This window comes from Cynocephalus volans, chromosome 17 (genome assembly GCF_027409185.1).
Source record: "Cynocephalus volans isolate mCynVol1 chromosome 17, mCynVol1.pri, whole genome shotgun sequence".
NCBI classification, from domain to species: Eukaryota; Metazoa; Chordata; class Mammalia; order Dermoptera; family Cynocephalidae; genus Cynocephalus; species Cynocephalus volans.
This window is the reverse complement of record NC_084476.1, coordinates 4652091-4665369: the sequence shown is the minus strand read 5'-3', so window position 1 is coordinate 4665369 and position 13279 is coordinate 4652091. Positions and strand designations below refer to the sequence as shown.

The 13279-nt window shown below is 58.3% G+C and overlaps 2 protein-coding genes across 2 annotated transcripts in view; both read right to left on the bottom strand.

Moving 5' to 3' along the window:
* Window positions 1-667: 667 nt before the first annotated feature.
* On the bottom strand, window positions 668-10022 carry CACFD1 (calcium channel flower domain containing 1). The gene is made up of 5 exons (XM_063082081.1): window positions 9863-10022; window positions 7587-7659; window positions 5961-6086; window positions 3417-3524; window positions 668-2861 (listed from the first exon to the last, which is right to left on the bottom strand). The coding sequence occupies exons 1-5, from the start codon at window positions 9978-9980 to the stop codon at window positions 2771-2773; spliced, it is 516 nt and encodes a 171-aa protein (XP_062938151.1). The 5' UTR covers window positions 9981-10022; the 3' UTR covers window positions 668-2770.
* Window positions 10023-10680: 658 nt separating this feature from the next.
* Window positions 10681-13279, bottom strand: part of ADAMTS13 (ADAM metallopeptidase with thrombospondin type 1 motif 13) — a 30588-nt gene continuing 27989 nt past the window's right edge. The window contains exons 28-30 of the mRNA XM_063082080.1: window positions 13056-13232; window positions 11735-11919; window positions 10681-11062 (exon numbers count right to left, since the gene is read on the bottom strand). Coding sequence (XP_062938150.1) covers window positions 10889-11062; window positions 11735-11919; window positions 13056-13232 — 536 coding nt within the window. The 3' untranslated portion in view covers window positions 10681-10888. The remainder of the gene's footprint in view (window positions 11063-11734; window positions 11920-13055; window positions 13233-13279) is intronic.

The following is a 13279-nucleotide window of genomic DNA, read 5'->3' as shown; positions in this document are numbered from 1 at the left end:
TGGCTCTGGACAGGGAGCCGCGCTGCCCAGCCACAGTCCCAGCTCAGTCAGCCCGCGGTGTTGCACACACGTTGGCCAAGACCACCGGGGAAGGAGGCAGCCATGGGCTACAGGAGAGCACGTGGCATGGTGACCAGAGACAAGGCCTGACTGAGCAACCTCGGGCCCAGCTCCTCACTTGCATTCACAGGAGACTGGTGAGGACACGGCTGCACCTCAGTCCTGTGTCCACAAGGGTCTTGTGGACAGCACAGGGAACATTCAGACTTCTAAAGGCCAGGGCACCCAACCCCGTGTGGCCACTTCCTCTTGCCCCAGCCCAGCACCTGGGAATGGGATTCCTGTCTGCAACTGTGTTCACCATTTATAAAAATAAACTGGGCCTGCAGCCTCCAAGAGGGAGTGGAGTCTACTCCAGGCGGGGAGCCCCACACTCTTGGCAGGGCCACCAGGGCCCTAGGTGGCCTCCGCCAGTTCATCCCCACGGAAGCAGCGGTTAGGAAGGAGAGTGCGGCGGGCGTGAGGGAAGCCGGCTGTGGGCCCCAGCAATTCCTGTGTGACCTTGGGCGGTCACCTTCCTTCTCTGGGATGCTTTGAGCAGGCTCGGAACAGGACCTGCTGCCTATGGGCACCAGAGAAAAAGTGACAGGCAGGGTGCACAAGCAAGCACACCAGCTATAGCCTCACTTTATTGCTCAAAACACGAGCTAACAGGTCAGCCAGGAGTAGACTGAGAGCTGCACAAAGACAGAGTCCAAACACACAGGCAGGGGTGGCACCTGGCAGCCCAGCCGGCCTGGGCCCCTCGGCCACTCGGAGTCACTCTGCAAGGCAGGACCCCCCCGGAAGACAGGGTAGGGGGCTGATCAGCTATAGACCTGCTGGGAACCTCAGGGCAAGTGCCTGCCTGCCCTGGCCCATGTGCCCTGAGGGCCTTTCCACCTCAGCACCCCACCCCACAGCCTGCCCAGCACCCACCCGATTTCTCCACGAGGTAGTGTGGCCTCCTTGACACACAGGGCCACCCCCTGCTGCAGCCAGCATAGCCCCTCTGGCAGAGGCCCCCGGCAGAAGTGACCCCCGAGTCCCACTACCTGGGTAAGAATGAGCAGAGAGAGGTGGGCAAGGCCCTTGCTCCTTCTGGGAGGTAGACAGGTCTTATTCACTGCACACGCAGGAGACAGACAGACAGACAAACAGACACACACACACACACACACACACACACACACAGCCCTTTAAACCCAGCACTGGCCTGAGGAAGGTGGCCCTAGAGGAAACCTGAAGGCACATGCCCTATGGCCACACTGCAAAGCCCTGCCAGCCTGGGGCTCAGCCTCATCTGACTTCCGGGAGGGCTGCTGCTGACCTGGGAGCCCAATGCCATGTCCCCAGGGCAGCTCTGAGCAGCGCCCAAAGAGCCTCCACTTCTGAGAGCTCGCTGCTCCTGGCCTCAAACACTGATGGGCCTCAAAGGTCCCTCTGGGAAACACAGACCTGGGCACAGCCCTGGGGCTGGTATCCACATACAAGACCCAGTCCCTGAGCCCAGGAGCCCAGAGCAGGCCCAGCCTGGCATCTGGGGAGGGGGAAGACTGGGAGCTGGGCCCCAGATGGAACACCGACCCCGCCGGACACACGTCTAATGGCCAAAGATCAGCCCAGCAGGCAGAGCAGCCAGGGGCTGAGGTCACGGGGCGGGAGAGCGAGACGTGGCACGGGGGAAGATGGAGATACACTGTGCACATCCAAGAGGGCCGCTCCCCGTGCAGGTCTTGCTCCTGGTGGCCTGGCACCCTGAACAGTGGGGACAGCTCTGTGGGGCAGGGGCTCTGCCCTGTGTCCAGCTCTCAAAAGATAGCTGTGCCCTGAGGACAGGGGTGGGGCAGGCAGCAGGAGTACCTGAGGTGGGTAAGCCCAGCCCTGCTAATGGGGCTCGGCCCCTGCTGACATGGGCAGGACCACAGCAGAGAGGCAGGTGGGCACTCCCTGGGTGCTAGGGAGCCTGCTCCCCCCACTCAGCACCAAGGCCTGGGGCAGGGAGTGGGCGGGCCAGGCCCACCGGAATGGGACAGCTAAGGTGTCTTAGAAGGGCTTATCCAAGGTTCCAGGGACTGGGGCAGGCCCACTCCCCACCCAACTGTCCAGTCACTGCCAAGGCCACTGTCCCAGGTACAGGAGGGGGCATCTTAGGAGCACCACAAGCTCCCTTGGAGGGCAGAGTGACAGCCAGGCCCATACCCTTGGGCAGTGGTGGCAGGCTGCAGGCAACAGCAGTCTCAGGACACTCCTCTGCCCACTGCCCACCCTGAGGACAGTGGATAGAGGCAGCCCTGGGAGCTCCACCTGCTGGGAGAGCTGGAAAGAGGCTATCTCTGTTCAGTGCCCAGGCCCATGGGACAGGGCGCAGGAGCCAGGTTGACATGTCTCCCCCTTGAGCCAGGACCAGCGTCTCCGGGGAAGCTGCTCCCAGGCCTGGGGCTGACCACCAGCAGTGGGAAGTCTGCAGACCAGCCAGCAGCCTGTTTCCAGCTAAGCCAGTGGGAGGAGCAGGGCCAGGTGGGCTGGTGGTGCAGAACTGCTGCAGGCTCTGCTCAGTTCTGCCTCAAGTGCTGCGGCCCAGGCCAATCTGGAGAGAGGCATCACAGGAGAGCTCTGGGTGGGGACACATGCAGGAGGCGTCCCTCAGGGTCGACACTCCAGGCCTTGTCCTCCAGATATTCTCGCACAGAGCCAGCAGAGCGGGCAGGCAGGGCGGCACCCGACCACATCACAGCTCCCCTTCCAGCGTCTCCGCCAGCTTCTCCTCATCTGCCTGCTGCTTCTGCTGCTGGATCCTGGCGTAGGAGATTGCGTCGCCCCTGGGGGGAGAGTGGGTCAGCGTCACGTGGCGCACAGCCCCCAGCCACTGCCCGATTCCTGGCCTGTGACCCAGGCATGACCTAGGCGTGACCTGTAGGCAGAGCCCATAGAGCCTTCTGTTTCCCCAGAGAGAGACCATTGCCAGGTTGGCAAAGGCCTGTCTGGTCACCTCTGAGAGTGGCACAGACTGCCTGGGACGGTGGGCTGAGAAGGACTCAGTCTCAGTCTGGGTTCTGCAGGAGAGTGGGTGGCAGGTGACCACAACGGTTGGTGTGGACCCCATGGGAAGAGGCTCTCCCAAGCCATGCATTTGCTGTCCCTGCTCCCAGCTGTGCCAAGACAAGACCAGGCCACTCAGGAAGTCTCATGAATTCTCTTGCCTTCATCCCCTAGAGCTGAGCACCCTGGAGACATTGATGAGAGTCACTGACAACCTCTGTGCCTCAGTTTCCACAAGCTAGATAAAAGGGGTAACTCTCAATTCCTCACTGAGAAACTTCAAGGGGCAGGAAGGGCCAGTCCCACCCCCCAGGGGCTGGGACCAGCAGACGTACTTCTTGCCCAGAGCAGAGAGTCCGTACAGCACCCCCGTGGCGAAGGCGATGGCATTGCCCAGCAGCGTGGTCAGGGTCAGGCTGATGATGACGGGAATGACGGCCATCCTGGGGGAGAAACAGAGCTCAAGGGGCACTCCCACCCGACGGCTGCCATGGTACTTCTCAGCTTCCCAGATTCTCAGACAACCAGGGGCAGGATGGATTCCAAGAAAACTAGGACACAGGTCCATGGCCAGGCCTCAGAAAGTCCTTGAACACCCATCAATATGTCTGCAAGATTCTGTGCATTTTGTTGGGAGACAATCCAAAGCTTTCATCAGATTTTGGAAAGGGTCTGTGATCCAAAAAGGATTAAACACCAACGAGATGGTCCAGCGCCCTCACTGTTCATAAAAATGGGCAGACTAAGTCCCGGAGAGAGGCTGTAGCCAGAAAATCTGGTGTCGTGTCCAGTCCAGCTTTGAGACCGTGAACAAGTTACTTAACTTCTCTAGGGCTCAGTCTCTCTACTGTAAAGAAGGATCAAACCTCGACTGTGAAGGATGTTAACTACTTAACACAATGCCTGGAACACCACAATCGCTAAATAAATGCTCATTAGTCCAGCTATATCTCAACAGACCAGCCATGTTTCAACAGGGAAGGTCCCCAAACGAAACCCATGGGACCCAGGGCCTCATCACAGCAAGAGTCTGCCTGGTCCCGGCTGCAGTTTGGCGCCACCTAGTGGCAGGGTCCACTCTGGCTTAATAAATATCCCTGGGCTGAGGCTGGGTCCTGGCTGGAACTTCCAGACCAGCTAAGTAGGCCAGGAAAATACCAGCAACCGGAAGACCAACACTGCCCTGCCACTCCCCTAGAGGAGGCTGCCTGGACAGGAAGACAAGGCTCACAGAAATTACATTCTACGCGAATTTCCATTCTTGTGGGATGTGTGGCTGTGAGATTTTACCACAGTCTAAAATTTTTGAAGGAGTAACAAAATAATAGATATTATAGAGAAAAAGAAAGACCACAGGTGAAAAAAAGTCGGTCAAAACAAAGTCAAAGGCAGACAACAGGCTGGAAAAATACCTGCATGAAATATAACACAGGATTATGGAATCTTCAATATAGAAAACACATGTCACTTGCTAAGTAAAACACCAACATTCCAATAGGTTAAAAAGTAAACCAGAAAATTTTCAAATAAAAAAATGCAATTAAAACATATGGGAGAATATTTTACCTCTTAAGGTAACACAAACATGGAAAAGGCCCTGGGTGGGGCGTGGGGAGAAAAAGAGGAAGGCAAGTTAGCCACAGGATTAAAATCTTTTTAATAATCATAACCTTCGACCTAATAATTCCACACTCAGAAATATACCCTCATGAAATCGTCATAATCAAAGAAAAAGTCTGAGCATACAGATGCTCTCCACAGTCTGATTGACGCCACAGCCAGCTAAGAAAAGCATGATACGTCCACTGAATAAATGTTCCTGTCATTAATGGTACAAAGCCTTCGTGGAAACACTGAAAATGTTTACATCATTACAGTACGTGGAAAAATAGCAGGATACAGCTCATTTGGAATGGTTATAACTGTGTTAAAAACAGCCTTTCAAAAATGCCTGAAGACAAACTGGGAGGACACACACAGAACGGTCAACAGGAAGCAGGGCTTTGAGTAGCATTTTCTGTTTTCCACATTATTCTTAATGAACACACATCACTGTCAGCATTTTAAAAATCCACATTTTTAAAAAGCAGAGGACACGGCGATGTGGGCGACTGACGTCCTGCGACCGAGCACCCCTTCATGACGTTGCTACCGCGGAAGACAGCTGAGGAGCCAAACACGTGCCTAGAGCTCTCGCTGTCAGAATTACTGGGCCTCCATGAAGGGAGAAAGCTTTGGTCTGTATTTGTTTCTAAAGAAATAATCATAAACATCGCTCCTGCTGCCAGCCTGCTATGCACAAGGCACTGTTCTAAGAACTTCCGCACATTAAACTTATCCTAAAATCAGTTCAACCTTATGACTCAGACATGAGGTGCTACATAGTGATTTCATTGACAGAAACGGGAAGAGCAGAGCATATTTAGAAGGCAGCAATGTTTTCTGTTCTGCAACCTGCTTGTCCCGCTTCCATGTCACGACATCTGCACTCCCTGGAGAGGCTGCACAGAAACACATCACAGCATCTACCATAACCTGTTTAAAATCTCCCCACTGAGGGGCCAAAGTTCCAAACACTTCCCATTTTTCTCTGCCGTGCAAAATGCTGCAAGGCACATATATCTCATCCATCTTTGGACCCTTGTGTGACTATGGCTGGGGGCTCCATTGCTAGATGCAGACTCACTGGGTCACATTTTTTAGCAGCTATCATCAAGTCAGGCTGCTCAAAGGTTGTCCCTGTTTAAACCTCTGCAGAGAGAAAACCAATGCACCTGTCACCTGCCCCCCCTCACCAACACCATCACCTGCCCCCTGGGTCACTTCGTCAGCAGGGTTTTGGGAGTGGTGCCGTGGGGCCCTGCCCAGAAGCCCCTCACCCGCAGTAGAAGACAGCCTTCTGCCAGGAGCGCAGCCGGTCCACCTTCTCAGCCACCACATTTGCAAACTCAATGAACTGGCAGCAGAACGGCGCCTCGCACAGCAACAGGACGAAGGCGTTCATGCTGGGGGCATGGGGAAGAAAGATGAGCAGCCAGGTGACGATCCCGGGAAGTGCCCTGAGAGTGCCACCCACCCCCCACCCCTCCTCCTCCAGGAAGCTGCCTCACTACTTCCTGGTACCCTCTTCTTCCTGGAAGAGACTGCTGAGCACCTAACCCGTCCCAACTGCTTCTGCACGCCCATCTCCCTGGCCAAACTGAACAGTCCTCGAGGGAAGACCCTGGGTCTCTGCTTCCCTTCACTCTTCCTGTCTGTGACATGGAGGAGTTAAGACCTCCATGCCACAGCGCTGCTGGAGGCCTGCCACAAGCTCATCCACATGGAGCACTTGGCAGCCGGCAGCTGCTCATGTTATCGCCACCATCACCAACACCACCATTAGGAGTGGGAAAGCTGCCCCACTAGGAGCAGCAGAGAACCAGAGCCAGTCAGCCCACAGATAGTCACTGCAAGCTGACCAGGTGCTTGATGCTGCAGGTTCTGGGCCTGGGGACACACCAGCAATGCAGATGCAGAGTTGCCATTGGGAAGCCCACGCTGGGGAGGCAGGAACTCAGCAAGCAAGCCCTTCTGTCCCACCCCCAGCAGTTGAATGGGAGTAGATAGGCCACTGGTGACAGAGGGTGTCTGCCCTGTGTTTTCTGTGGGTGAGTAACAGCCACAGCTACCAGGCACTGGGCCCCTACAGTATGCCAGTTCCTCCATCTGCCCCCAAGCCTGAAGGAAAGGGCTTTCATCGCCCCCATGTAACAGAAATGCAGGCTCAGGAGGCTGAAGAGCCCACCACGTGCCCACAGCAGGGACTCTCCGCTACTCCTCACCACTATCAGGGCCTCCCAGCACCCACGCGGCAGACCCCCAAACACAGACTCCCACTCCCAGCTGGCCAGTCTCTGACTCCATCCTTCTGGCCAGCACAGGCCTCTGTGCCCCCAGCACAGCAAGGCCTCTGATTCACCACTGGCCTGAGCTCCCTGAGGAAAGAGCCTGTGCCTTGCCCACCTCTGTGTCCCTCACAGTACCAGCCCACAAGGGCGCTCACACACACTGGCACACAGCCACTTCTCACAGGCCCTGAGTGGGTCACACTCGGCCACAGCTGTATGGGCAGGTCCTCACCCTGCCTTTGGGATCAAGCTACCCTGGCAGCTCCTGCGCCAACTCAGAGCTGCCTCTCCCAAGCCCTGTCCATATCCAAGGCTGCCACCCACCCTCCCAGCGTCTGGTCCTCCAACTCAGTTCTCAGCCAGCCCTGATGGCACATCTTCCACACTATGGCCCTGAGAGCTTCCAGAGGGCAAGGACCCCACTGTAGTGGATGCTCAGGAAACGTTTGCAGCCTCCACCCTGCACCCAGCAGAGGCCTGGGGGGGTGTTCCCCCAGCCCTGACCCCTCATTAGGAAACCTGAACATGGCAGAAGAATGAGGACACCACACCACAGCCAGAAACCCACATGCACAGACCCCGCCAGGCAGCGCGGCGCAGCCACGCACTACTCACACCATCCACACGCCGGCCGCAATGTTCAGAGGACGGATGGTGATGCAGTTGAAGAGGCCAGAGATTGCACAAGCTTGAAAGCAAGAGACACAGGCAGGAATCAGCAGGGAAGGCCGCTGGTGGGAAGGCCGCCTGGGGGAGGGCTTAAGGCATCACGGGAATCCCTTTGGACGCTCAGAGCTTGGTTCTTCCCACGGCACCCACAAGCCTCCCCTCTATCACCGGCCGCAGGTGAGGATAAGACTCAGAGAGGCAAGTGCCCCAGGCCCCACAGCAAGGCGGGCGCAGGGCTGCAGCTGCATCCCAGAGCCGGCTGGCTCTCGGAGCTTGGAAAGGCTGCGAGGGCTTCTGACACTCTCCCTGTTGGGGCTTGGAGGAGCTGGCCCTCTGACCTTTCAGGGTGTTGTTTAAAAAGACAGTGTCTCTCAAGGGCTCAGGCCAGTGCTCACCTAGACTGAGCCGTCCTAACGGCCGTTTGCCACCATTCACTGGGCTGGCCCCCTAAGAAGTCCTCTGATTCAGAAGACGTGGCTTGGATTTTGGTTGGGGCAAGGGGTGCCTCTCTTGGAACAGAGATTGAAACCAAGTGAGACCTTAGTGACAGTTCCAGCTCTGACTCCCCACCAGCCCAGTGACCTTGGGCATCATCATCTTTCTAGGTCCGTTTTCTCTCCTGTACATGGGCAGGTCCCACACCCACTGCTGAAATACCAAGCAGCCATGAGGGAGGTGAGTGAATCCTCTTCTACCCCACAACGTGGCTTCTCCAATGCCCCAAATATGGAGCCTCAACCCCCCTCCTCTCTCAACTGGACCTCGCAGGCAAGGTCTGCATAGCCACCTCCCTCCTCTACCCGCAGCCTGCAGCCTGTGAGGCAGTCCAGGGAGCCGGCTGCCGTGCAGGAGGCAAGCCCAGACCTTCGCAGGGGCGGGCAGGGCAGCAGCTCATTAAACTTGCAGCAGCTCCTCTACACTCGCTACTCCGCAGGGCCAGAATTCTGTGCCTTCCCTGTAACCTACGCAGACAGCAGGCGGTGGAGGAGGAAACCAGACAATCAGACTTCAGCCAGCAAGGTTCCCCAGAGCCACAGGGCCACGTGGCTTCTGCCTGCTTGTCAGCCCTGCCAGGCCTCACCTGACAGCAGGCCTACACTTCCTCCTGCAGTCAGCATTTCACCTCCAGCTCCAATCCTATCTCCACTGTCCTGCCCCACAGCCAGCCCAGGTAGACAACCAGATCTCAACCCAGACAAACAGGCCCCAGCCAGGAGTTGTTTAGGGCAACCCTACCCCAAACTGATCAGACAAAAACACAAACCTAGTCTGAACTCCTGTTGCAGCTCTGAAATGCCTACCTTTTGGGTTCTACCCTTTAATAAGATATTTGGTATTGACAAAGCAATGCCTCCCCAAATCCACAGGTGAAACTGACAACTCAGGGGCTGCTACAAGTTTCTCCTGAAGCCTCATCTGAAAGCCCCAACTTACCACTGTGAACTCCTAGGGCGGGTACGGGGACCCCACTTTGAGAGACACACAACTGAATGGGATTCCAGGATTACCCTGAGAGTCGGCAGGGCCACTGGCCTACAGGCCGCTGTCACCACGGCCCACTGTCACTCCCTCAGCTCCGCCCACCCCAATCTAAACAGCAGCGACAGGGACTGAGGGCTGTTCTGTGGTCGGGTCACCTCTGGATAAGGGCGCACCTCGCCAGGGCAGCACACCCCTAACCTGCGCCCTCCTGCCGGGACCTCCTTCCGTCCTCCACCCGCCGGACAGACGGCGGAGCTCGCCAGTGACTCTGAGAAGGTGCTCAGTGGCAGGAGAGCCGAGGCGGGCGCCGCTTAAGTCCCCAGACCTGCTCGGACCCCGACCTTGCCCTCGGCCGGCCCTGCGCACGCCGCGCTCCCCGGGACTGAGGGCAGGCGGGGACGGGGCCGCCGCACACACGGACCTAGGGCGGCCTTTGAAGGCCTGCGGCGGGGTCCCCACTCCAACCTCGAGGCAAACCTGTCCCCTCGGTACGGCCTTCTGGGCTCGCGCGAAGAGACCGGCTTCCCTGGGCGGTGGGGTGGGCGGGGGAAGGGGAGGGGCAGCCGCGGGGGGAGAGGGCACTGCCCGGGTGGGCGGGGGTCCCAGGCACAGGGGCCACCTGCTCCGCGCCCCGCCCCACTCCGCCGGGAGACCCGGGGACGCGCCCCGCGGTCCCACCCCACGCGCGTCCCTTCCCGCGGGGCGCGCATGCGCGGCCGGCCCTCCCCGTGGGCACTCACAGACGGCCCCCAGCACCCCCGACAGGCGACACAGCCAGCGGTACCACCACGTCATGCCCTCCTCCTGCGCGGGCGGCACGGAGCTGGCGGACGCCGCCGCCCCGCCCGAGCCGCTCATGGCGCTGCCGTCGGCGAAGCCCGCGGCGCACAAAGGCTTCGGAGCGCCGCCGCGTTGGCACCGCGCGCGGCCTTGTGGGAGAGGCTCATTAGCATAGTGGGCGGGGGCTGCGGGCCGCTGCGAGGGCCGCCGGGGGGACCTCGCGCTCATTAGCATAGGGGGCGGGGCTGAGGGCCGGGGCGAAGGGCTCCTGTAGGGACCTGGCGCTCATTAGCGTTGGGGGCGGACGGCCCAGCAGGACTCGGGCCACGTGCCCCGCAGGGGTCTCGGCGTTCATCAGCATAAGGGGAGGGGCCCCGGAGACCGCAGCGGGGTGCGTCCGAGGGGACCTGGCGCGCTTTGGCGTAGGGGCGGGGCCCGGCGGGGCAGGGGCACCTAGGCGGCCGGGTCCTCCCATCCGGACCAGCGCAGGTTCGGGGCTTCGCAGGAGACTGGCCGATGCTCGGCCTCGAACTGACTCCGCGGTCCCGCCCTTTCCTCCTTTCCTCCTCCCTGGGTAGGAAGAGGGCAGTTAGCAGTGGCCCGGAGCTTGCTCGGGCCGGGGTGGAGCCGGCCGCGGTCTTGCCAAGGGGTGGGTTTTCAAGCCAGGTTTGGACAGGTTATGTGAAGAAAATGCCAGTCGGGCCGCACGTTTCGTGTATTGGTACTCGAGGGGCTGGGGGTGCCTTTCCAGAGAGTCCCGACCTCCCACCCCCTAGCCTTTAGCACACTGGAGGAGACACTAAACACACCTAAGATTGGAGGAAGTTAGCACTGGAAAGCACTCAGAGACCAGAGTTCAACCCTGCAGGGCTGGTCAGACACCTCCCGTTCAATAGACGTCAGGTTCCTTCCTTTCCCTTCCAGGCCTGGGGTCAACTGAGGGACGTGCTTGGGAAGAAAGGGCAGGCCCGGCTGGGCTCCCATTCTTAGTCCTTTGCTGGTGCCCTAGAAGGGAGGGTCCAGTACTGGCCCTGAAGGCTGGCCTGTGCCTCCAGGAAGCCCTCGCTGAACTCCACCTCGGCCTGGTTGCCCTCTGACTCCCAGTAGAGCACCTGGTGCCGGCGGAATGTTGTGGTCCTCAGGGTGTGGATGTCCCGGATCTGGGAGGAAAAGGGCAGCCCAGAAGGACCGGCCACAAGCGATAGTTAGCTAGCATTCATGGAAGCCTTTTTACGCAAGGTATTGTACATTCAGGATCACATTTAATCCTCACAAGGGCCCTATCAGGAAGACACTGTTATCCTACCCAGGAAACTGAGGCTCAGGAACCCATAGCCAGGGTGCCAGAGCTGGGATTTGAGCCAGGTCTGTCTTGATTCGAGAGGCCAGGCTGCCTCCTCTGGGGGAGCTGATACCTTGCACAGGACAGTTGTCCCTGAACACACAAAATCTCTTTGGGAGTGGGGGGTGACCTGCTCTTCTGGCAAAGTTGTATCAGACTCTAAAATTATGCTTCAATCCTGGGTTAACTAGAAGTCTACATCAGAAAAGGTCTTTGCATCCCCACATGGGCTGGCCGCCAAAAAAAAAAAAAAAAAAGTCTTAGGAAAGGTCTTTCGCACTTCACTCCTGTAGGCAGCTCAATAACACATGTAGGTGAGTAAGTGGAGAAAACTCTCTTCTCTCATTTTTTCACTAATGATTTTGAGGCTTATGGTCTGAAGTCAACTGAAGGGATCCCCTAGCCCAGCACCCCCTCTCCCTGTCCCTAGGGACAGCTGTCCAGAATCAGCAAATTCAGCCCATTTCTGTTCCCATCCTGGTGTCCTCACCGAGACGTAGCTGGCGTTGGTTCCCTCGGTTCCAGCGCCCATGCCTGTGGCCAGGGCGTGGATGGCAATCCGGGCCTGTGGAGCCACATCGATGAAGAGCCGGCATCCACCTCCATTCCTCCCTTCTGGACTCAGCAAGGGGCTCACAATTTTCCCCTGGGGTCCAAAGAGCTGCATGTCACATTCTGCAGAGAAGAGCAGATAGGTCGACTGGGACTGGCTCCTCAGAGACATAGGAGCCCAGACAGACCACTGATGCCAGAGGCCAGGGCAGCTCACAGCCAGGCAGCAGTAAGGGGAACAGTGTGGCACTGTGGTCAAGATCAGCGCTCCAGCCAGAAGCCCCTGCTGAACTCCACTTCTACCACTTCCTGGCTGGGTGACTTTAGGCAAAGGCCTTAATCACTCTGAGCCTCAGTTCCCGCCTCTGTAAGGTGAAGGGACAGTGACACGCACTGGGCAGGGCAATGTTTGGGAGGACTCAGTGAAATCATGTGTGCAAAATGCTGAACGCTAAACCTGGCACAAAGTGGGCTCCAACCATGGCAGCCATTGCTACCTTTGGGAGGCCACCTGAGCCCATCTGGTGGTTGCAAGGCCAGGAAATAAGCAGCAGTAGGAACAGTGACAGTCGGCTCTGCAGCCCTTCAGCACGATTTAGCAGTGAATGCGCTTCACACCAGCACAGATCATTGCTGAGGACTGAGGAGACTGTGCGGTAAACCTCTGCAGAGGGGAAGCCCCTGGTGGAACCAGAAACCTCTGGAACTGGCTGTGGATGCCAAGTTCAGCTGTTGGGAGAGGGCAAGCCCTCTGAGGTGACCAAGAGGTCTATCAGAGGGTACCAATGGGCCATGGGCAAGGCAGGGGCCCCTGAGATGCCATCCTGAGCCTGAGATGTGTGTGGTGGTGGGCACAAATGCATGTGCAAGCATGCACCCATGTGCCGGTACACTGAAACAGGGCCGAGGGAAAGTGGCTTGCAGAAGAAGCTTTAAGGACCTCAAAAGGCCTGAGTGCTGGGGGCAAGGGCGTGGGGCCTGAGGGACAGGGTGGGGATGTGCACCAAGTCTCACATCTACGCATCTTGCTGCACAGCCCCAGAGAGGAAAGGACACAGCATTTACCCCTGGACCTCATCCTGACCGCAGGTACAGGTCAATACTGGCCACCCCGGGTTCCTTCCATCTCAGTCGGCTCCCTCCCTGTCTTGCCCACTGCCCCATTGGAACTGCCCTGTCTCCAGCAGCACCCGCCCAGCCACTCTGCCCAGACTGGACCACCCTGCAGGGAGGTGGGAGGCTCTGGTGCCTTGACCTACCTCTGTGGAAAGCTCGCGGGGCAGGCTGGCTCCCATACCACAGCAGCACCCCACTTGCCAGCTGCACACGGCGCTGCCTCACCACCAGCGTGTTGGTCTTGGAGCTGAAAGTCAGGCCAGACAGCTTCCTGCACGTCTTTCTCCACGTGAGCCGGCCCCAAAGCAGCAGCATCTCCCCTAGGAAGTGGCAATGCAGTGAGGGTCCAGCCCCCACAACCCCAGGT